The sequence below is a fragment of the Stegostoma tigrinum genome, chromosome 3, assembly GCF_030684315.1.
Source record: "Stegostoma tigrinum isolate sSteTig4 chromosome 3, sSteTig4.hap1, whole genome shotgun sequence".
NCBI classification, from domain to species: Eukaryota; Metazoa; Chordata; class Chondrichthyes; order Orectolobiformes; family Stegostomatidae; genus Stegostoma; species Stegostoma tigrinum.
Genome location: NC_081356.1, coordinates 89,088,401 through 89,113,975, shown reverse-complemented (window position 1 = coordinate 89,113,975; position 25,575 = coordinate 89,088,401). Strand labels below are relative to the sequence as shown.

At 40.9% G+C, this 25,575-nt stretch overlaps 1 protein-coding gene across 18 annotated transcripts in view; it reads right to left on the bottom strand.

Annotated features, from left to right (window-relative positions):
- LOC125450983 (multiple C2 and transmembrane domain-containing protein 1-like) overlaps positions 1-25,575 on the bottom strand; it is a 562,377-nt gene that overhangs the window by 267,643 nt on the left and 269,159 nt on the right. For all 18 annotated transcript variants that reach the window (XM_048527527.2, XM_048527528.2, XM_048527529.2 and 15 more), the window contains one exon: positions 1,383-1,569. In XM_048527527.2, coding sequence (XP_048383484.1) covers positions 1,383-1,569 — 187 coding nt within the window. The remainder of the gene's footprint in view (positions 1-1,382; positions 1,570-25,575) is intronic.

Here is a 25,575-nt window from a genome sequence, read left to right as displayed (position 1 = left end):
GCTCCAACAACACTCAAGAAGCAGCCCACTTAATTGGCACCACATCCACAAGCATCCACTCCCTCCACCACTGATGCTCAGTGGCAACAGTGTATTCTATCTACAAGTTGCACTGCAGAAATGCTTTAAAGATCCTTAGACACCATCTTCCAAATCCATAATCATTTCCATCTCAAAGGACGAGAGTAGTAGATACACAGGAACACCACCACCTGCGAGCTCTCCTCCAAGCCACTCACCATCCTTACTTGGAAATGTATTGCCATTTCTTCACTGTCACTTTGTCAAAATCCTGCAACTCTCTCCCTGACGGAATTTGGAATCTACCTACAGCAAATGGACTGCAGCGTTTCAAAACAGTTGCTTACCTCCACTTTCTCAAAGGTATCTAGGGACGGGCAATAAATGCTAGTCAGCCAGTGATGCCCACATCACATGCTTGAATAAGAAAATGATCCATCCTCTGGTCCTGCTCCTGTACAGCTCAGCCATCTTCCAGTTCTGACCCTGTACAAATCAACCATACTCCAGCTCTATGGAAGGTTCTCACTTAATGGATACCTAGTCCATTCCTTTTACATGTTTATTGGCTTCCTGTGGACTTCTAGCTTTCCATAAAAACAAAGATTAAATTCATTTCTATATGTTGAAAATGAGAAAAAGCCATATTGATCATATTTTTAACAATATTTACAATATTATTTGCACATATTGACATGATTCACTACAGTTATTTAGGGAATGCACAAAGCTATTTATATTGATTTTTGCTGAAATTTTAGTTTGCTAAAGAATTGTAAACCTGTTTTCTTCATGAATTTGAACATCTCCCACCCAAATTTATTTTGATTCATGGCCAAAAAAAAATCAAATGCTGAAATGAGGAACAACACTTCCATGATAGGAATAATGTCATTTGTGCCACCAATGAAAGGTAAGCACATTTCTGGATACAAGGCTAAAACATTCACTCCTAGGTGTAAAAAGAAAAAATTGTAGTGCATCAAAACAGTATGCTCCAAGGAGGACACAAGTGATCCATTTGCAGCAGAGATGTTTAAGGGCAGGGGTAGGTAGCAATAGGTTTGAGCCCCCTTGTTAAGGTTCCTTAGCTCATTCGCAGCATGTTCATCCCACTTTTTACAGGCTATGGATTGGATGACAGTATCAGAGTAGCTGAAATTTACAATGCTTCCTAAAAGTTCAGGGAGCTTATTTTTTGATTTTCTCCACTTGAACTTAGATTGTTGATCATCACTCTCCAAGCCCCAGTGATGTTCTCCTCTTTATACCAATGATATCTGGAAAAACACCAGATTTTTAAAATTCATAGTAGAATTCACTTAAATGAATATGATAGACATTAGAGCAAAAATACATACATATTTTGCCATTATTCTTTTGCGTTCTTCCTCATTCTCCAATGCGGTGAAAGAAAGATCAGAGATACTGATTGGAGCAGACGCTGTTAGAGTGACCAGAAGCACTAAGTAGCCTTTTCCTCCTGACAGGGGCAAATCTAGTCTGTGTGTATGTTCCTTACTTAGACCCGACAAGTCAATTTGACACCTGCAACAGAAAAAAATGGCAAAGAATTAATTAAAGAATTCACCACTTTCATGGAAAATAAAGATACTTCAGATAAGCTTTGACATTTTTTTGTATTAATCTTGTTTATATGACAAACAGGTAACCAGCAGTTGAAAATCTGATGAGTGTTTTGTGTCCACTTTCCTATTTGAATCAACTGAATTATAGTGGGTCCCCAGCATTCTGGCGCTAACAAGCACAGTGTTCTGTCACTTGTACAACCCACACTGCAATGTTCAAGGGAAAAGGGATGACTTATTTCTCCAGGTGTTGAATTTGTCACTAGAAGCTTCTGTAAAAAGTTCAGTACTTCAGGATTGTGTGTGTTCAGGAAGTCGGGAAATGCTTTTTCAGGTTACATTAATCCATTTATCCCAATACAGGCCCTTTTCTATCCCATGTACATGGCATCTGTCACTACCCACAGAATTCTCAGCATCTGACCCGCTCTTGAAGACACAGTGTTTATATGGCTGACTCATTTAAATTCCTGGTCATTGATAATACCCAGAATGTTGATACTGTAGTAGTATGTTAAAAGCTGTCAAGGGGAGGCAGTTGGATTTTCTTTTCTTGGAGATGGCCATTGGCTGGAACAAAAAAAAAGCAAGCCTGAATTTTGCCCAAATCTTGCTGCATGAAAGCATCATCTGCATTCATTTCTGAGGAGACACAATTAATACTGAACACTATACAATTATCAGCAACAAAACTCCACATCTGGCATTACATTGGAGAGAAGGAGCAGCCAAAGATGGTTGGGCCTAGGAAACTTGAAGAATTCCTGAAACAATGCCCTGACTCTCCAGCAACCGTCCTCCATTGTGTTATGTATGGATCCAAGCATTATAGAGTTTTCTCTTTGAACCATCTGATAGAATTCATTTTTGCTCGGGTTCCTTGATCCCACACTGGTTAAATGCTGCCGTGATATTAAGGACAGTCAGCCTCACCTAATCCATGGAACTCAGCTCTTCACACCAAGATTGGGCCAAGCTGTAGTGAAGTCTGGAGCTGAGTGGCACTGGCATAACCCAACATGAACTTTGTGAGGGAGTTATTATTGAAGAAAGTGACACTTGATAACACCGTTGATGATGACTTTCATCACCTCGCTCATAAATTATTGCTGTGGTAATTAGCTTGATTGGACTTGTTTTGCTTTCTATGGACAGGACATGGAAGTTTTCTGCATGGTTGGATTTGTGTGTTGTAGCTTCACTGGAAGAGCTTGTTTAGAGGCACTGCTTTTTCTGCAGCAGAATTCTTCAGCATTACAGCTGGGATGTTGACAGGATCGATCACATTTGTTGCAATAATGTGCATTTAACTGTTCTCTAGCTTCCTTTGCTTGGTGCTCACTGCAAACACTGCAATGGATGATATGGTCCATGATTCTACTGCTCATGTTTTGGCTATTAAAGCTCATTTCTTCCTCAGACCCAGTTTAATTTCTTGTATGGAGACTCATTAGCATCTTGTCTCTCAACTCCTTAGAGATAGTGACTCAATTTCATTCGTGCATTATGTCATTTTGTGCTTTCATGTTCTCTCTGTATGCCCAATATGTTCCTGTGATCACTGTTGTGTCTGTGACGCTTTCAGGCCATCCTTTCATTACCATTTCTTACAATACTCACAGAATTGCATCATATTGGGTACTTTGCTTAATTTTATCTGTTGCTCTTGCTTGTGCGTCACATTGAGATGGTATCTCTGTAATCTGAATGCCATTCTTTGCGGATACTTCGGGAAAAATAATAGCTGCCTAAGCAAAATGATTTGAAGTGGCTTGTGGACAGACTCAACTGTCACTTTGTTTCTTCCAATTATGTTTTCTTAAAATTAACTCATGGGATGTGGGCACTGCTCGCTCAGCCAGCATTCATTGCCCATCTGTAGTTGTTCTTAAGAAGGTGATAGTGAGTTGCCTTCTTGAATCACTGCAATCCATGTGTTGTAGGTAGACTTCTGACATGATTCTATCACAAATTGCACCATAGCACATGTTGTCCAGGCACCTTTAAGGCTCTGTCCATGTAGTTAATTACAGGGAAGATGAAAAATCAAATGTTATTACCATGACCCAAAGTAGTTTGCAGAAATTGAGGACTTTATACTTTCTGCCATTAGATGTTGCTTATTTGCAAACTACTACCTTCAAATACATTTAACTAGTGAGAAGGATATTTCAGATGACAGAATCATTATTTTATGACCATATGGGAAGCATACAAGACATAATGAAATATTTTAGAGTAAACTATGGAGGCCTGTACAAACAAACTGATCAGTCAAAAATACTGATTAACGTACTAGCAAATGTCAAGTTTTGTTTTAAAGAAGCCACTTAGTGTAAGAACAATTAAAAGACAATAACTTTTGTGCAAAAAGATTTCCATAGTATTTTGCATTCGTGGCATTTCTGGAGAAAAAACAGAACATAGAACATAGAACAATACAGTGCAGAACAGGCCCTTCAGCCCTTGACGTTGCACCCACCTGTTAACGAATCTAAGCCCCTCCCCCTACACTATCCCATCATCATCCATATGTTTATCCAAGGACTGTTTAAATGCCCCTAATGTGGCTGAGTTAACTACATTGGCAGGCAGGGCGTTCCATGCCCTTACCACTCTCTGAGTAAAGAACCTGCCTCTGACATCTGTCTTAAATCTATCACCCCTCAATTTGTGGCTATGCCCCCTTGTACAAGCTGAAGTCACATCCTCGGGAATAGGGTCTCACTGTCCACCCTGTCTAATCCTCCGATCATCTTGTATGTCTCTATTAAATCCCCTCTTAGCCTCCTTCTCTCCAATGAGAACAGACCCAAGCCCCTCCGCCTTTCTTCATAAAGCCTTTGCACCAAACCAGGCAACATCCTGGTAAATCTTCTCTGTGCCTTTTCCAATGCTTCCACATCCTTCCTGTAATGGGGCGACCAGAACTGCGCGCAATATTCCAAATGAAGTCGCACTAGCGTTTTGTACAGTTGCAGCATGATATCACAGCTCCGGAACACAATCCTTCTACCAATAAAACCTAACACACCATAAGCTTTCTTAACAGCATTATCAACCTGGGTGGCAACTTTCAGGGATCTATGTACATGGACACCAAGGTCCCTCTGCACATCCACACTACCAAGAATATTTCCATTGACCCGATATTCTGCCTTCCTATTATTCTTCCCAAAGTAAATTACCTCACATTTATCCGCATTGAACTCCATTTGCCACCTTTCAGCCCAATTCTGCAGTTTATCCACGTCTCCCTGCAACCTGCAACATTCTTTCACACTGTCCACCACTCCACCGACTTTAGTGTCATCTGCAAACTTACTAACCCACTCACCTATGCCTGTGTCCAAGTCATTTGTAAAAATGACAAACAGCAGTGGTCCCAAAACAGATCCTTGAGGCACACCACTGGTGACCTGACTCCAGGCTGAATATTTTCCATCAACCACCACTCGTTGCCTTCTTACAGAAAGCCAGGTTCTAATCCAAACTGCTAAATCTCCCCAAAACCCGTGCCTGTGTATTTCCTCCAATAGCCTACCATGTGAAACCTTATCAAAGGCTTTACTGAAGTCCATGTACACCACATCAACTGCCCTTCCCTCATCCACATGCTTGGTCACCTTCTCAAAAAACTCAATGAGGTTTGTGAGACACGACCTGCCCTTGACGAATCCATGCTGACTATCTCCAATCAAATTGTTGCTTGCTAGATGATTATAAATCCTATCTCTTATAATCCTTTCCAAAACTTTTCCGACAACAGACGTAAGGCTCACAGGTCTATAATTACCTTGGTCATCCCTACTGCCCTTCTTGAACAAGGGCACAACATTTGCAATCCTCCAGTCCTCTGGTGCTAAACCTGTAGACAATGAGGACTCAAAGATCAAGTGCAAAGGCTCCGCCACCTCCTCCCTATCTTCCCAGACAATCCTCGGAAAAATCCCATCTGGCCCAGGGGCTTTATCTACCTTCACACCTTCTAGAATTGATAACACCTCCTCCTTACTAACCTTAATCCTTTCAATTCTAGTAGCCCGTAACTCAGTCATCTCCTCTACAATATTCTCCTGTTCCTCAGTGAAAACAGATAGAAATAATCATTTAGCACCTCTCCAATCTCCACAGGGTTTCAGGTAGAAATTTTTACATCCACCCATGAGGAAAGGCAGAGCCTCACTTTCACATGTCATGTAAAAGATAATGAAAATAAATTGATAAAATTGTATTAGTAAGCAATGGCATTTATAATTGTCCAGTGCTTTACTTAGCCTACTTTTCAAATCAACCTGCTCAGAGATGTTATTTCACCCCTCTGGAGGAGGTGGGGCTTGAACCCAGGCCTCCCAGTCCAGGGTTGGGAACAATACCATTGCACCACAAGAGGGCCCATCAATTGCATTTATATGTAATTAATTTCAGCAAGTTCCAAAGCAATTGATAGCTAATACAGTTTTTTTTAATTGTTGTCACTTTTCCAAGGGAACCTGGCAAATGAATCTTGCTTTGCATATTTTCTGATCTGTTTCTTTGGTGTTTTTCAAGGACACCAGGGACAGTTCCTCAATACTTCTACAAAGAGTTTCATGTGCAAGTTTTTACATCCACCCATGAGGAAAGACAGAGCCTCAGTTTCACATTTCACGTAAAAGATAATGAAGCATTTCCTCAGAGTGAATTTCAGAAGTGCCAAAATTAAATCATATCACTGATTATTAGTTGTGATCTTCTGATTAGACTGTTGGAAATTGAGATGAGCATCTGGATCAGTTTGTGCTCCAGATTCCAGCAATTGAAACTGAGATGACCTAAATCCATGCCAAGGAAGCTGGGTGCATCATTACATTTCTAGGGAATTACTTGCATGAAATCTTTAAAGTAATTGTGGTATTGGAGGGTCAGATGGTAGGGAAATCAAACCCATACCTCCAGACAAATTCTCATGAGATTTCAATTCAATTTCAATTCTCAACATTTCAACTATTCAGTATTGTTAGTGAAATAGTAAATACATTCTTTATACAACATGTATGAGATCAAAGAAAATAAAAGATAAATACTGCCTGTGGTAGTCAAAACTGTGCTAAAATCCTTCATTTTTGCTTCAGTTGTATCATGTTATTGGCTTATTTTAAATAAAAATCATCCAGCATATTTCAATAACTAAGGCAGGGAAATAGATTTGATATATGATGAGGTTCACTGGGAGAATCAAGCCATTGAATAAAAAGAACACATCTTTTGAGTTTTAAATTCATACATATGTTTATGTGACAGCTCTTTTGGAGTTTACAAACGTCATAATTAGATTTCCTTTGCCTTTTTGCGTTTCTGAAGCCCATAAGAAACTGCATGGACCTCAAGTGGCAAACTGCAAAAAGAAGGTTAATAGTCAAAGACCAACTGTCTAATGCAGAATAAGATGATGTTTGGAGTCACTCGTTCAATTTATAATTTATAACTTCTTTGGAAGTTTAAAGCTTAAGATAAGGGTAAGGAAATATATATTCTATTGATTTTAATGGAAGGGAAGATTGTGCTAGAGCATCCAAATAGTAGCCAAAAAATGTAATGGGATTATCCATTTACAACACGGACAATACCTTGAATGAAATGTAGAACAGTTAGTGCAAGTGTGATTAGGAATCAAACTTTGCTGTGAGTCGGCATGAGCTGATTTTTGTAGGATCTCAAAATTAAGCAGCATAGAATATGCGAGACTAGTCCGATGTGTTGGAATAATTAAGCCTAAAGTGTTATTATGGATGAGGAAGGGTGAATCAGCTCTTTTCTTTTTCACTCTCTTGGTTGACTGTAACAAACATGTTTATAACACTCTTCAATTAAAACATAGTTCACAAAGTGGAAGCAGTGGCCTAGTAGTAATGTCTCGCATTAATATCCTTAATGTTTTGGGAACATGAGTTTGAATCCCATCCAGCATCCAGATGGTAAAATTTAAATTCATTAAAACTCCTCAATTAATAGCGAGCTGGGTGATCATGTAACCATTACAAAGTGTCACAAAAACCCATCACATTCATTAGTGTAATTTAGGGAACAAAATCAGCCATCCTTACTGGTCTGGCCTACATGTGGCTTCTACACCAATGTGGTTGACTTTAACTGCCCTCTGAAATAGCTTAATAAGATACTCAGTTCAAGGGTAATAAAGAATGGGCGATGAATATTGGCCCAGTCTGCGATGCCTACATCCCATGAATGAATAAAAAAACGTTCAAAATTAAGAGCTGGTTTAGGTAAGAAAAATAAACTTAAGAAAAATAATAAAATGCAACATCAACCACACACAAGAATAAAGTATGAAAAAGGGTAAGGTTAAGCCCATTTCAGACAGGAAAATAAAAGATGCAGTTGAAAATTCCTCAGCATACTTGAGATGCTTTGTTTTGAGTTAAAACCTGTTATTTCATTGATAACTTAAAGAAATTTGTAGAATGTCTACGAAATATTTTTTGGATCCGTTTCCGGTAGAGCCCATTAGAGAACAGGCAATTCTGGATTTGGTGATGTGTCATGAGGCAGACTGAATTCGGCAGCTTAAGGTGAAGGAATCCCTAGGGGCCAGTTACCATAATACGATAGAATTGACTCTGCAGTTTGAGAGGAAGAAGCAGGAATCAGATGCAAATGTTTCTGGGGATAACTCAAGAGGCACGACAAAAATTCATCGCAGGGAAGAAGAAACATACTAAGGGGAGGGCAACGCAAACATGGCTGACAAGGGAAGGCAAGGACAGCATGAAAGCAAAAGATAAAACAAACAATATGATGAAGATTAGTGGGAAGCCAAAGGATTGGGAAGACTTTAAAAAGCAGCAGAGGACAACTGAAAACCAATGAGTCGTTGACTATTAACCTTTCTGTTGTAGTTTGCCACTTGCTGTTCGAGCAGTTTCTTTTGGGATTCAGAAACACAAAAAGGCAAAGGAAATCTAATTATAAAGCTTGTAAACTTATAAGGGTTTTAGACATATAAAGGTAAGACAGAGGCAAGGGTGAACATTGGATAACTGGAAAATGAGGCTGGAAGAGTAGTAATATGGAACAAAGAAATGGTGAAGGAATTGAATAGGTATTTTTCAGCAGTTTTCAGACACCAGCAGTATACCAGAACTTCAAGACAGCTAGAGGCAGAGGCGAGTTTAGTGACTATCACTAAGGAGAAGGTATTGGAGAAGCTGAAAGGTCTGAGGGTCTGAATCATCTGGAATGGGTTGTCTACACCCCAGGGTTCTGAAAGGAAATAGCTGAGGAGATTATAGAAGCATTGGTCATGACCTTTCAGAATTACTGGAAGTCAAGGAGAGTCCCAGATGACTGGAAAATGGCTAATGTAACATAACTGTTTAAGAAGGGAAGGAGGCAGAAGAAAGCAAATTAAAGACCAGTTCACTTGACCTCAGTAGTTGAGAAGATTTTAGAGTCCATTATTAAGGATGAGGTTATGAAGTACTTGGGAATACATGGTAAAATATGGCTGAATCAGCATGGCTTCATCAGGGGGAGGTCAAACCTAACAAATTGAGTGAATTCTTTGAGGAGGTAACAAATTAAACAAAGGACAGCAAGTGGATGTGATCAATTTGGAGTTCCAGAAAGCTTTTGGCGAGATTAGCACAGGAGACTCCTAAATAAGAGAAGACCCCGTGGTGTTAAGTGAAAGATACTGCCATGAATACTGGCAGAAAGCAGTGAGTAGGGATAAAGGCATAGTACCTGCAGGGGTCAGTGTTGAGACCACAACTGTTCATGTTCTATATTAACGATCTGGACAAAGGAACTAAGGGCATTGTTGCTAAGTTTACAGATAACACAAAGATAGATTGACAGACAGATAGTGTGGAAGAAGTGGGCAAAGAAGGAATACTGTGAGAAAGTGTGTGGTTATGCATTTTGGTAGGAAGAATAAAGGTGTAAACACATTTTTCAAAAAGGGGAAAGGATTCAGAATCTGAAGCATAAAGGAACTTGGGAGTCCTAGTTCAGGGTTCTCTTAAGGTTAACGTGCTTGTTTAGTTGGCAGTTAGGAAGGCAACTGCATTTTTGCATTCATTTCAGGAGAATCAGAAGACAAGAGCAGGGATGTGCTGCTGAGGCTCTTGTCAGACCATATTTGGAATATTGTGAGAAGTTTCGGGCCTTAAATCTAAGGATGGGCATGCTGGACTTGGAGGGGGTCCAAATGAGCTTCACAAAAGTAATCTGGGAGATGAAGGACTTGTCATAGGAGGATCAGTTAAGGACTCTGGATCTGTACTTGATGGATTTGGAAGGATGGGGGGCATCCAATTAAAACTTAAGAATACTGAGAGGCCTGGATAGAGTAGACATGGAGGAGATGCTTCCACTAGTAGGAGAGGCTAGGACTTGAGGACACAGCCTTCGACTGAAGGGATGAGTGAGGAGGAATTTCTTGTTAGAGGGTGGTGAATTTGTGGAACTCACTACCACAGAAGGCTGTGGAGTTCAAGTCATTGAGATAGATAAGTTCTTGATCAGTAAGGCGATCAGGGATTACAGGGAGAAGGCAGGAGAAACATGTGAGCCTTGATTGAATGGCACAGCAGATAGGACAAATAGCCTAATTCTTATGGTCTCATGGTATTAAATCTTATGGTCTCATGGTATTCTCAGCTTCAGTGAAATTTGTAATTATTTACATTCTTGGCCTTGATTACGTTTTTACTAGGCACTGACTTTTGAAATACTGGAAGGAAATGAAGAAATAAGAGTTTTCTGGTTCTGCTGTCTGCTCTGCCCAAATGCTGTTGTCTGAAACACACTTTATTTGTGTATTTCTGTGTCTGACTCCATTCGTTTTGTTTCAAGCTAGGTAGTCTATGGATGAGTCTTCCATCGCAACATGAGAAACTTACAGCAAGGTGTAAATCAAACAGGCAATATAGATCTGTTTGAATGGTTTCAGTTATTTTGATTATGTATTACTTACAAATCAGACTAGGACTAGTTTATTAAGCTTGCATGAAGCTTGGCTCAGACTGAACTGCTGATGAAGGCAACCATCTTAAATAGTGTTTTTGCTTTTACAAATTTTTTAATTCATGGAAGTTTCAGGTATTGAAATTAGATGATAGATGTCAAAATTGATTAGCCATATTTCACCATGACACCTCCACACCACGAGAATGAATACCAACAATATTTTTCATTTTTTTAAGTTCACAGTGTGCACTGCATTACGAAATGATTGTGACATCAAACAAACATTTTAGATTCTGTTTAACCACTTTCATAAAAAGAGGTAACAAAGACAAAAGTGAGGGTTTCAGAAGCATGTATCCTGAGACACGGACAAAGTCATGTGATGTTATGGAGGTGGGAACAGTCCGAACCTCATCCTGACATTAGAATGAGACTCCAAGAATGTGAACAGATTGGCTGAGTGTCAATATTGCCAGTGAGGGAAATGGGGTTGGTAGCTGGGGCATTTGGAAAAGAGACTGAAAGCAAAGGCATTATTATACCCAATGTTTAATTTATAGATTCCTTTCGACCAGCTGTCAGATAAGTACTTTGGTGATTTAGCATCAGTGGAAGAGTCAAGAGTAGAACTGGGTCTTAAGCATGCATTTGAAAACTAAGGCTTTACCTTGAGCAATATCACTGAGGGGCAACATGTTGATAGGAAATAGGAGGAGCCTAGAAGTAATGGAGGAAGAAGGACATACATTGAGGGACAGGAATTGGCAATTCAGTTCCAAGACTCCTCCGCTATTTAATAAGATCGTGGCTGATCTCACCTCAGCCTCAGCTCCACTGTCGTGCCTGCACTCTTTAACTCTTCAACTCATCACTAATTAAAAATCTGTCTTTCTGCTCTTCAAATATTTGTTTCCTGCCATTGACTGCACAATAGGCTAGTGAATTCTATGGAATTACAACACCTTGAAAAAAGTAGTTCCTTCTAATCTCTAAATCTGCTACCCATTATCCTCAAACTATGACCTCTCACTCAGGTTGCCATCCTCTCTACATCTATACTGTCAATACCCTTTAATATCTGATATGTCTCAATTGGGTCTCTAACTCTTCTAAACTCTGGAGAATTTAGGCCTAAAGTGCTCAATCTCTCTTCATAAGAAAAACTCCATTCTTCTTGAATCAATATAGTGAACCTCCTCTGAATTGCCTCCCAAACAATTACATCCCTTCTCAAGTGAGGGGAAAAAATTGCAAATAACATTCCAGGTGTGATCTCATTGATGGTTTCTACAGCTGAAACAACATTTACCTGCTTTTGCACTCTATTTCTTTAGCGTTAAAGGCAAAAATTCCACTTGCTTTCCTTATTACCTGCTGACCTGCATACAAGGTTTTTTGTGATGCTTGCAAGTGGCCATCCAGATCCCTCTGCACCAAAGTACTCTGGAGTTTCTTTCCATTTAGATGATTAGTTGCCTTTCTATTCTTTCAACTAAAATGGATAATCTCATGCTTATTTATATTAAACTCCACCTGCTAAATTTCAGCCTATTCACCTCAGCTATCCATATCCATTTGTGTATTATTTTTATTTCTTCATTGCAACTTACTTTCCTACCTATTTTAATATAATCCACAAATTTGGCTACAGTAACTCTATCCCTGCATTAATATGGACTGTTAATAATTGGGGTCCCGAGGACCAAACCCTGTGGCATCCCACTAGTCACATCTTGCCAACTAGAAAAATATCCATTTAACCCAACTCTCTGCTTTCTGTTGGTTAGGCAATCCTCTACCCAATCTAATAAACTACCTCTAACCCTATGTAATCTTTTTGCTTTGACTTATCATTCTCGCATGCTAAGAAACAGTGAAAAGTATTGTTTAGCATGCTATCCAGACATATCATGCTTGACATAAGGACATCAGGGTAATAGAATAGAATGCAGAGGAGAGCATCACTGTTACACAGAAGGCACAGAGAAGGATTAACTCTTATATAATGATGTGGAGGTTCCAGGGTTGGACTGGGATGGACAAAGTCAGCGTAAAACTGCAATTATGCTTAGAAACAGACACAAGACATGACCAATAGAATACCCTTCAATGCCTAGTACTCTCCCGGAGCGGAGAAACTATGTCATGTTCTTCGCAGCATTCAATAGGTCATCCATGCTAATGAACATCTCGCCAAATCATCCCTACACCCCACTTCTCACCTGCAAACAACCACCAAATCTTAAACAAACCATCGTTCACAGCAAACTATCCGGCTTCAAGACAACATTGACCACAACACTAATCCTGCCGTAGCAACCTCTGCAAGGCATGTCAGATCATTGACATGAACACTATCCACCACGTACACGGCAGATACTCATGTGACTCAGCCAACGTTGTCTACTTCACGCACTGCAGACAAGAATGTCCTGAGGCATGGTTTATTGGCAAGACTGTGCAGATGCCATGGCAACGGATGAGTGGACACCTCGCAACAATTGCCAGACAGGAACGTTCCCCCTCAGTTGGGGTGCACTTCAGCTGCCAAGGGCATTCAGCCTCCGATCTTCAGGCAAGCATCCTCCAAGGTGGCCTTCAAGATATACAACAATGCAGAATTGCTGAGCAGAAACTGATACCCATGTTCCATTTCCATGAAGAGAGCCTCAAACATGATCTTGGGTTTATGTTGAGCTACATGTAACCCCACCGCACTATTCTGTATTTGTAATATCTTCCTTACCGTGCTATTATAGCACCATCATCTTAATAACTTGTTATGATCTTTCTAACTTAATCACTTTGCACAGTTTTGGATTATTTGTTACTTTGGTTAGACCCTCAGCATGTTACTCCAGCTGTTCGGTTTGTCTCCAGCACCACCTTATTGTTTTTTAGTAATTATCTCTCTGCTTTTATTAATTGGATTATAGATCATCCCCAACACTTACTATTCAGCTGTTGGCACTTTACTCACACTGTCTGACACTTTGGATCACGTGCAGAGGCTTAATATTCGACACTCCATTCACACCATTTGTAACGGCCCTTTGATCTCTCTGCCCATTGATCGCTGTGCTATAAATTCTGTTTAATTGTGTTTTTCTTCACTTCACCTGATGAAGGGGCAGTGCCGAGACAGTTTATGATTTCAAATAAATCTGTTGGGCTATAACCTGGTGCCATCTGACTACTAACTCTAATGTAGGAGAGGTCCATTCGTAGGCCTGATAACAATGGAGAAGAAGCTGTTCTTGAATTTGTTGGTATGTGTTTTCAAAATTTGTAATCTTCTGCCCAATGGAAGTGAATGGAAGAGAGTACAACCAGTGTGGAAGGGGTCTTTGATTATGTTGGCTGCTTTCCTGAGGCAGAGAGATTTATAGATGGAGTCAATGGACGGCTGGTTTGCATGATGGAATGAGCTGCATATGCAACTCTGTAATTTTTTTGCAGTCTTGGGCACAGCAGTTGTCATATACCAAGCTGTGATGCATCTAGAGAGGTTGTTTTCTATGATGCATCTATAAAAATTGGTAAGAGTCCTTGTGGACATAATGAATTTTCTCACCGTCCTGAGGAAGTATAGGTGCTGATGCACTTTCTTGACTGTAGTGTTGATGTGGATGGGCCAGGGTAAACCATTGGTGATATTTACTCTTAGGAACTTGAAGCTCTCGACAACCTCTGTCTCAGCACCATTGATGCAGACAGGGTCATATTTTATCAGTGCTGCATGAATACATCTTGTAGATGGTATAATTGATGACTCACTGTTAGACATTGTACATACACAATGTCTTCATGGACAAGGTATCAAATTAATGGCATTGATGTCCAAAGAAAGCAAGAAAATGATGGTATGCTAAATGTTAATCACTAGGATCTAATATCTTCCTGCACCTAGGTGATAGCCTAGTGGCATTATCACTGGACAGTTAATCTGACAATAGGCAGATAATGTCCTAGGTAACCAGGTTCAAATATCCTAAAGCAGATTCAATTCAATAAAATAACTGGAATTAAGAATCTAATGACGGCCATGAGTCCATTGTTAGAAAAACCCATGGTTCGCTACAGTCCTTTAGAGAAGGAAACTGCCACCCTTACCTGGTCTGGCCTACATATGATTCCAGACCCACAATGATGTGGTTGACACTGAACCACCCTCTGGGAAAAAGTGCTAGCTAGTGATGCCTCCATCCCATTAATGAATTTTAAAAAAAGCCATGACTTTCCTCATAGTGAAATGGCACTGAATCCAGTGCGAATGACCTCATTGTAGAATATCTGTATTTCCGGTAATTTCTGATTGGTTATTTTCTTGGCATGCTGTAACTGAATGTACCCATGGGAATTGTGGTTAGAAAAATTAAAAACACACTGATAGAATAAAATTAACTGCAACATTTATCTGTCCGATCACTTCATGGTCCATTTGTTGCATGCATCAAGTCGTAATGCAAATTGATTATTGAAATAAGGAGTGGATAATTGACAAATTTCCTGCTGTTAAGCATAGATCGAAAAGATATGAGAACCAATCAGCTTCTCTTATTGGCTGAAATCAAAGTTGAACTTGATACCACTGAAGCCATTAGCAGATGGCTTCCTAGATTCTAGACAATTTTCACTGGATTTGGTCGTCCTTTTCACAGAAATGATTGAAAAGATATGCTTGTATTTCTTAGATGAATGATTCGTGATTTCCTGTAATTTTATGCTAGAATCCATCTGTTCTACTAGACACAGATTGTTCAAAGCATGGGCTGGAACATTGTGATTTGAAAATGTAGGTATTTCCAACCTGATATAACAGGAGTTTGTTTTCACTGCTCCATGCAATTTCAACAAAGTTCTAACGAATTGAAGAAATTAACAAGAGAACAGAAGTTTTGGCACATGTTTAGCTTTAGCTTGTATATTTAACAAGGAAGCTATCACAATATTGAGATAAAATCTTTAAAGAGTTTGCTCAATGTGTGTCCATGTTCCAGAGAATTATAACTTGTACTAGCAATCGTTTATCAAGTCATTCCAAATTAGATGCATGCACTCAATGACACCTTATAAACCTTAAGAGACAGATAAATTGTCAGAAAGCTGGCCCAGTAAACCTGGATAATGTGACCACTTTAATTAAATAGATCTTCAGAGACAGGAAACAGTCAATTCCCAAAATAAATGGGCCCTTTAAAGCTGGCATACTACAGAGTAAATGCCTCATATTGATGCTTCTGCTAATTACTCATTGTTTTATAATTTAATAAAGCAAAGTTAAAATTGAAGAGAAGAATATCTTCAGTCACCTGCACCAATGTTCTAGAGATAATGTGAGGTTTTCCTATTTCTGCACTTGTTAGTCCTTTAACAGGCAGAAAATTAGGTATTGTCGATCACGAGTGGGAAATTTAGAGCCAAAATCCGTAAATTGGTCACAGTTTTGTTTTTTAATTAATGATAGTTGAATCTATAGTTTTAGAAAGTCTCTATATTCTGAAACACTGTTCAACAATTTCTGCATATTGTCTCCCTCTAAATAAAGCATCACTGGGATGATGCAGGTCAAAGTAATGCAAGAAGGAATGGGAAAGCAAGAAATCATAGAAACTCATAGCAAATTTGTCAAGTTAGTGCATTAATGGCAGTAATTTACTACCTTCTGGATATCAAAACACCTACAGGATTGGATATTATTTAAGCTCTGACTTACACACAATAATTTGTTCCCTCATTCTGAGAACAATTATTTGTGAACAATTTCAATTTTATTTGATTCTTGAAGGCTTTGTTAAAACTAACCGAACTTCAGATGAATATTATCTCCTCAATATTGAGATGGATTTTCTGAGCAGTGGCAATGATTGCTATTCTAGCCGTTCATTTTCATGAAAGGAGGGAGCTCCACATTTCTGAAAGGAAATTCCCATTAGGGCTCAATTGATGCTCAATTCAAACTGGACAGTTATTACATGGCACAGAACTGTTAGTGGAAGGCAAACCCATGCCCCCTATTCATAGCAGTCAGCTGTCATATTCTGAAATGTAAAAGGTCCGAACAGCCACTTTGCCAATTTGCTGTCAGACCATCAGGGTGTAAAGTAAGTGTGATGCTAGGATGCTGGGAGGGTAGGGTGTTAGATCTGTAGGATCTGGGGCAGAATACCAGGGGTGGGATGCTAGATGGCACAGGGTTATCAGGTGGGTAGTTGCATAGTAAGAAGGATGCTAGATTTGTCGGCTGCCAGCTGTGGATATGGTTGGGTGATGGGGTAGTTACCAGCTGGGTACAGTATTAGCTGGGTAAGGGGTAGGATGCCAGTTGGGTAGGGTACCAAGTGGATAGGGTGGCAGGGTTCAAGAGGCAAAACAGCCAGGTAAATGATGCAGTGTTTAAATTAGGTCAGGATGGGTGGGGGAAATCAGGTCTGCTTGGGGTTGGAGAGGGTGGGTAAAGGGTTTTGGTCTGAAGGTGGGAGATGTAGGATTGAGTTCAGCAGCAGGAGAGTCACGTTAGGTTGGGTCTGGTGGGGGAGGGAAAGGGTACGGTCAGGTTTGGTCCTTTAGCATGACGGATCGGATCATGTCCGACCTGGCAGGGACAGGATTTGGGTTTGGCAGGAGTGTGGAGAATGGGTGTTTCAACTGTGAATTGGAAGAAGGGGGAAAAGATGTTTCAGGTGATGGTGGAAAGCATGTCAGATCATGTCTGGCAGCTGGAGAAGGACAGTTGAGGTCAAGCAGAATAAGGAGGGTTATGACCCAAGGATGGGAGGGAGGGGTGGAGTGCTAGATTCTGGGAGTTATGGTTTTGGGCCTGCACTATATAAATATTCTGTAAATTGAATAGTTACTTAGGAGTTAGGCTGTGCATTTAATAACTGAGTAAATAGTTAGCTTAATTTTATCAGAACTGTCCAAATTCTCTGCTTTGAGATTTTAAGAGGGATTCAGACATTGAATGGCAAGTGGAACTTAGACACTGAAGTCCCAGCCCCATTTCCAATAAATCCAAATTTTGGCAGGAAAAGGGGGCATAGTGATTAATGCATGAATGAAATCCAAACTACAGGGTCAGTGAACAATGCCCAGTTCGGTTGTTGCAATTAGTTTAACACATAATGAGAGTCACAAATTTATAGAGCAGTTATAAATAATCATGGTGCATAGATAAGGTCTACTTAACTCTTGTTATGTTATTTAAATCCCCAAACATTTTAAAAAATGGAAGAAGAAAATTTGAACAGGTTTTCCAGAATGACGAGTTTAACAAATAAAACTGTTGCATTGCTTTGGTCATACAGCTGCTAATCTAATAATTTAAATGATTATTTATTAACAGTTCTAAAAGAGCTATTTATGAATGCTTGGCCAATTTCTAAAACTACAATTATCTTAGTCAAAGGTGCACAGTTCACAGTTTGAAATGCCAATTAAATGTTTAGCTGTCTTTGATATGGGAAATGATGAGAAATTTGTTTTAAGAAGTGATTAAACATGAAATTTAATAAAAACCATTGAATTGGCTCTCAGAAACGGCAGCTGTTTTACTATCCAATCTATACATTGAGATCTGCATTAAATGTTTGTAGCCTTATTTTGTTTGATCTTCACATGGTTCCTGAGAAGAATTTTGGGGGTATTGATATGGGTGGTATAAAGGACCATAGGTCAGTGATGGAGTGTCAGGGTAAGGGCTAGAAGGCTGAAAATATTAATACACAACTAGGATGAATTTCCAGAAAATTAATAAATGCCTTCTGACCAATCTGGTTACTGGGCTTCCTCTGACTGAGGTTGCTTACATTCGACTTTCAGGAGATAGGGACCTGATGCCATCCTACAGCTGCCCACTTGGATTTAGTTATTGTAACATTCATAGAACAGAAAATTATAGAATCCCTACAGCGTGGAAACAGGCCCTTTGGCCCAACAAGTCGACACCAACCCTCAGAACATCCCACCCAGATCCATCCCCCTAACCTAAACATCCCTGAACACTATGGGCAATTTAGTGTGGCCAATCCACCTAACCTGCACATCTTTGGACTGTGGAAGGAAACTGGAGCACCTGGAGGAAACCCACAAAGACACAGGGAGAGTATGCAAACTCCACACAGATAATTGCCCAAGGGTGGAATTGAACCTGGTGCTGTGAGGCAGCAGTGCCAGCCACTGAGCCACTTTGCTGCCCCTGACATATTAGTCAGCAAGTTGGAAAATTTGAGCTCTCTGTCTTGGTGGTGAAATTCCAGCCATTCCTGACTAACATACAGCCACTGAAATGGAAAGTTTATAGACATTTATCAAACACGTACTATGAGAATTTATCACAGATGCAAAACAAACAGTCTTAAATAAAACACAGTCGTTTGTTCGTTCTCGGGACTTATAAGCAATCAGAACTAATTCAACAGTTGATGAGTGGCACTGCTCCCTGGGCTTCCCTATTTAGCATGGTGGCATGACAAGATTAATAATTAAATGTATGATTGTACTCCAGACCTCAGACAACACTTAAGAAATATGGCTGGATATCTTTTAGCTTGATTGAAACCATAACATTTACAATTATTTGCAATGGGTTTTTTTCTGGTTCATCATCATAATGATACACCTTGAAATGCCTCCACTGATCAGTATTGTGCATCTGTATAAGTTGTACCACAATTAGGAAATGCAGTCAATTTACTGATTAGGTTGCTTCAATTGTACAGAACGGATCTGCACCAAAAGGGGTTTTGCCACCTGTTACACTGCAACTAACTGATGCCTCTCTAAACTTTAAAATGGAAATGCCTTCTACCTTCCGGACAAATTAGATAACTAACTGAAGGCAGAAATTCCTGTGCAAACAAGACTCTGAATTGAATTTTTCATGGTCTCACAGCATAAGGGGGTTATACTAAATGTCAATCCCCGAGAAGTGACAGCATGGCAAGTGAAGAGTTGGATTTGGAAAAATTATTCATTAATATGATATGGGCATCACTGGCTAAGTCAGCATTTAAAGTCCATCCTTACTTAAATAGGAAAAAATGCTAGCGAGCTATCTTCCTGAACCACTGTAGTCCATTTGGTGCAGCTACATCAACATTGCTGTGAGGAAGGGTGTTCCAGAATTTTGCGAGAGCAACAGCAAAGGAGTGGCAATATAGTCCCAAGTCAGGATAGCAGGTGACATGAATATATAGAATATAGAACATTACAGCACAGTACAGGCCCTTTGGCCCTCGATGCTGTGCCGGCCTGTCATACCAATCTGAAGCCCATCTAACCTACACTATTCCATGTCTGTCCATATGCTTGTCCAATGATGACTTAAATGTACTTAAAGTTGGCGAATCTACTACCATTGCAGGCAAAGTGCTCCATTCCCTTACTACTCTCTGAGTAAAGAAACTACCTCTGACATCTGTCCTGTATCTTTCACCCCTCAATTTAAAGCTATGTCTCCTCATGCTCGCCGTCACCATCCTAGGAAAAAGGCTCTCCCTATCCACCCTATCTAAACCTCTTATTATTTTATATGTCTCAATTGTTACCTCTCAACCTTCTTCTCTCTAATGAAAACAAGTCCCACAGCCTTTCCTCGTAAGACCTTCCCTCTATACCAGGCAACATCCTAGTAAATCTCCTCTGCACTCTTTCCACATCCTTCTTATAATGCGGTGACCAGAACTGTACACAATACTCCAAATGCGGCCGCACCAGAGTTTTGTACAGCTTCACCATAACCTCTTGGTTCCGGAACTCGATCCCTCTATTAATAAAAGCTAAAACACTGTATGCCTTCTTAACAGCCCTGTCAACCTGGGTGGCAACTTTCAAGGATCTGTGTACATGGACACCGAGATCTCTCTGCTCATCTACACGACCAAGAATCTTACCAATAGCCCAGTGCTTTGCCTTCCGGTTACTCCTACCAAAGCGCATCACCTCCCACTTGTCTGCATTAAACTCCATTTGCCACCTCTCAGCCCAGCTCTGCAGCTTATCTATGTCTCTCTGTAACCTACAGCATCCTTTGTCACTATCTACAACTCCAACGACCTTAGTGTCGTCTGCAAATTTACTAACCCATCCTGCTACGCCCTCATCCAGGTCATTTATAAAAATGACAAACAGCAGTGGATCCAACACCGATCCTTGCGGTACACCACTAGTAACTGGTCTCCAGGATGAACATTTCCCATCAACTACCACCCTCTGTCTTCTTTCAGCAAGCCAATTTCTGATCCATGCTGCTATATCTCCCACAATTCCATTCATCCACCTTTTGTACAATAGCTTACTGTGGGGAACCTTATCGAACGCCTTGCTGAAATCCATATACACCACATCAACCGGTTTACTCTCATCTACCTGTTTGGTCAGCTTCTCAAAGAACTTAATAAGGTTTGAGGCATGACCTACCCTTCACAAAACCGTGCTGACTATCCCTAATCAAATTATTCTTTTCTAGATGATGATAAATCCTATCTCTTAAAACCTTTTCCAACACTTTACCAACAAATGAAGTAAGGCTCACTGGTCTATCATTACCAGGGTTGTCTCTACTCCCCTTCTTGAACAGGGGAACCACATTTGCTACCCTCCAGTCATCTGGCACTATTCCTGTAGACAATGACGAGTTAAAGATCAATGTCAAAGGCTCGGTAATCTCCTCCCTGGCTTCCCAGAGGATCCTAGGATAAATCCCATCCGGCCCAGGGGACTTATCTATCTTCACACTCTGTAGGATTTCTACTACCTCTTCCTTGTGAACCTCAATCCCACCTAGTCTAGTAGCCTGTATCTCAGTATTCTCCTCGACAACATTGTCGTTTTCTGCAGTGAATACTGTCAAAAAATATTCATTTAGTGCTTCCTCTATCTCCTCTGACTCCACACACAAGTTCCCACTACTATCCTTGATTGGCCCTAATCTTACTCTCGTCATTCTTTTATTCTTTAAATACGTATAGAAAGCCTTAGGGTTTACCCTGATCCTATCCGCGAATAACTTCTCATGTCTCCTCCTGGCTCTTCTGAGCTCTCTCTTTAGGTCTTTCCTGGCTATCTTGTAATCCTCAAGCGCCCTAACTGAGCCTTCACATTTCATCCTAACATAAGCCTTCTTCTTCCTCTTGACCAGAGATTCCATTTCCTTCGTAAACCACAGCTCCCGTGCTCTACAGCTTCCTACCTGCCTGACAGGTGCATACTTATCTAGGACACACAGGAGCTTCCAGCAGGGTGACCTCTCCTTTCCTGTTTCTAACCTCAGCCCATACTACCTCAGTTGACGAGTCCCCAAACATCCTTTCTGCAACTATAATACTGCCCTTGACCAACAATGCCACACCTCCCCCTCTTTCACCATCTTCTCTGTTCCTACTGAAACATCTAAATCCCGGAACCTGCAACAATCATTCCTGTCCCTGAATATGAGCTTGCAGTCGGTGTTGCAACTTTGTCTCTGTGGCCCTCTTCCTTTTAGTTGGTAGAGATCACAGGTTTGGAAGATCCTGTTGAAGGTGAGTACAATGGATCTTTTAAACGGTACACATTTCAGTCAATGGACATCATTGATTGAGAGATTGAATGTTGAAGTTGCTGGATGGTTTGTCAGTAAAGTAGAGTACTTAATCCTGGATAGTGTCAAGCTTCCTGCGTGTTGTAGGGTCTGAACTATCCAGGCAAGTGGCGAGTGTTCAATTATAATCATAAATTGGGCCTTGCAGATGGTGGGCAGTCATTGAGGATACAGAAGGTGAATTACTTACTACTGAATTCCTAGCTTCTGATCTATTCTGTAGGCACAGTGTTTTTGTAGCTAGTCCAGTTCAGTTTCTAGTTAATTGTAACCTCCACATGTTATAGTGCGATCTCAGTGATGATAATGCCATTGAATGTTAAGGAGAGATGGATAGGTTTTGACTCTCTTCTTCGAGACAGTCTTTATCTGACACTTGTACTGTATGAGTTTGCTTCACAGTTAGCTGTAGAGGACTTGCTGTATTTGGAAATGGACAGTTTGTGTCTGAGGACTCCCGGTGGTGCTTGACATTGTGCATTGATCGGCAGACATTTCCATCTCTGACTTTATGGGGGAAGTCATTGACGATGCAACTGAAGATGGTTGGGCCTGTGACACTCCCATGAGGACATCTTGCAGAGATGCCCTAGACCTGAGATGACTGATCTCTAGCAAAGACAACCATCTTGGTATGATTCCAACCAGTGGAGAGCTTTCCACCTGATTCCCATTGACACCAGTTTTGCTAGGGATCGTTGAAGCCACGCTTGGTCAAATATCACCCTGATATCAACGGCAATGACTCTCATCTCACTTGGCTGGTGCAATTTTTTTTTCTCTGGAACAGAAATTCAACCCAATTCAGCAGAACAATAAAGTTATGGGCTCTGCAATACCTGCAGCACAGGTCAGGCAGCTTATTAAAAGGGATCAGGAAGGAGGGGAAGACCAGATCAGAAGGGTGGCAGACATGATCAGAGATGGTGCGTCAGGAGTGTAGCATACTCTGGAGGTAGGTAATGGGAAGCCAGCAGAAGTTGGGATCTCTTCGGTTGGTACAGCAGGAACTGGGACATAGGGGCTTAGAGACTGTGAGCAGTCCTGTTGCTTTTGGCTTCACATTCTGGGGAGTATGATTTAAAATCTTAATGTATCAGTAGAGGCCTGCTATGGTCTCTATCGGAATTAGCTGTTAAGATCCACATGGATCTGGTTAACTGAACTCAGTTGACCCACCACCAGTCACGTTCACTGTAATTTATTTCAAAAGGCATTTTAACAGGCACTAGCCCCATAATTGCAATATGCAAAGAGCCTAACACTTCATTCTTAGATGTTGACTAGAGGTGAGAGTTGCATTTCAGGCTCACAACATATTTCCTGCCTGCTCTTTTGGAGTGTTAAGAGATCATGGATTGCCTGTCAAACAGTCATTGTTTCCAGAATTTTAAACCACTCCACCAGGTAGTTTAATCATCTACATTCTACAAAGATTATTTTATGTAAATTAATCATAAGTCATTAGTCACCTCAGACTGCAAAATATGTTTCATGATTCATGTAAAAATCACATGGCAGCTAACCAATTAAGTTTAAATTATTGACTGAAGTTTAACTGAAAAAAGCTCAGCTAGTTACTCCAATGTTTGTAGAAATGGTGTATTCTGCCACCTGCTGGACAAAGTTATGAATTCAACTATTTAATCTTTCAGAGCTTCACACGTCAAGCTTATATTTTGCAAGAATCAACTTCTCACACAGAATTTCCTTTTACTTGAAGGCAGATAAATCATATTTCAACGCATTGCAAGGAGCTTTTATTCATGGGGGCATTCATAAGAGAATCACAGGAATGTCAGGAGCACCACAAATTAGATGTATTAAAATACCTCAAAGTACTACACGGAGACGTGCACAGAAATAAATGGATTATCAGCCAAAGGAGGAGATCCAGGAGAGGTGTTAAAAAGCTTGGTTGAAAACATGAGTCTTAAAAGAAGGAGAAGTTAGTGGATAGCCAAATCAGGAGGGAAAACAGAAGGAACTGTGATGCTGTAAATCAGGAAAAAGAAGATGAAATCATCAGACACCCATCTATTCTAATGCCATTTTCCAGCACTTGGCCCCTAGTTTTGTTTGCTATGGTGTTTTATGATGCTAATGAAGGACAAATTAGTCACTGTTGTTGGTCTTGTTCTTTCCTCCAGTGATGCTTGTGGAAGGTACATATGTAAATGCTTTACAAAGTCACAATTTCTGCCAGTCAAATAATTTACTGGTACTTAATATCTAAACCCAACCAAGAACAATGGCTACTTAGGCAAATGTTTGGATGCTAGCCTAACCTTGCATATAGCTCCAGTAGGAGAGATAATGGGAACTACAGATGCTGGAGAATTCCAAGATAACAAAATGTGAGGCTGGATGAACACAGCAGGCCAAGCAGCATCTCAGGAGCACAAAAGCTGTGCTCCTGAGATGCTGCTTGGCCTGCTGTGTTCATCCAGCCTCACATTTTGTTATCTAGCTCCAGTAGGAGTCAGTTTTCAGGAGATGAAGGCAAAAAATTGCCATAAAGAAAATCATAGTTAGGCATGCTAAACGTTGTACCCTGTTAAAGACTTTGGAGTTGCTGAAAGCAAGGACAGTAGATTCTTCAGAGATAATGGGAACTGCAGATGCTGGAGATTCCAAGATAATAAAATGTGAGGCTGGATGAACACAGCAGGCCAAGCAGCATCTCAGGAGCACAAAAGCTGACATTCCACTCCCGCACATCCCAGATGTCCAAGTTCTTTAAGGACCGCAACTTCCCCCCCACGGTGATTGAGAACGCCCTTGACCGCGTCTCCCGCATTTCCCGCGACACATCCCTCACACCCCGCCCCCGCCACAACCGCCCCAAGAGGATCCCCCTCGTTCTCACACACCACCCTACCAACCTCCGGATACAACGCATTATCCTCCGACACTTCCGCCATTTACAATCCGACCCCACCACCCAAGACATTTTTCCATCCCCACCCCTGTCTGCTTTCCGGAGAGACCACTCTCTCCGTGACTCCCTTGTTCGCTCCACACTGCCCTCCAACCCCACCACACCCGGCACCTTCCCCTGCAACCGCAGGAAATGCTACACTTGTCCCCACACCTCCTCCCTCACCCCCATCCCAGGCCCCAAGATGACATTCCACATTAAGCAGAGGTTCACCTGCACATCTGCCAATGTGGTATACTGCATCCACTGTACCCGGTGCGGCTTTCTCTACATTGGGGAAACCAAGCGGAGGCTTGGGGACCGCTTTGCAGAACACCTCCGCTCAGTTCGCAACAAACAACTGCACCTCCCAGTCGCAAACCATTTCCACTCCCCCTCCCATTCTCTTGATGACATGTCCATCATGGGCCTCCTGCACTGCCACAATGATGCCACCCGAAGGTTGCAGGAACAGCAACTCATATTCCGCC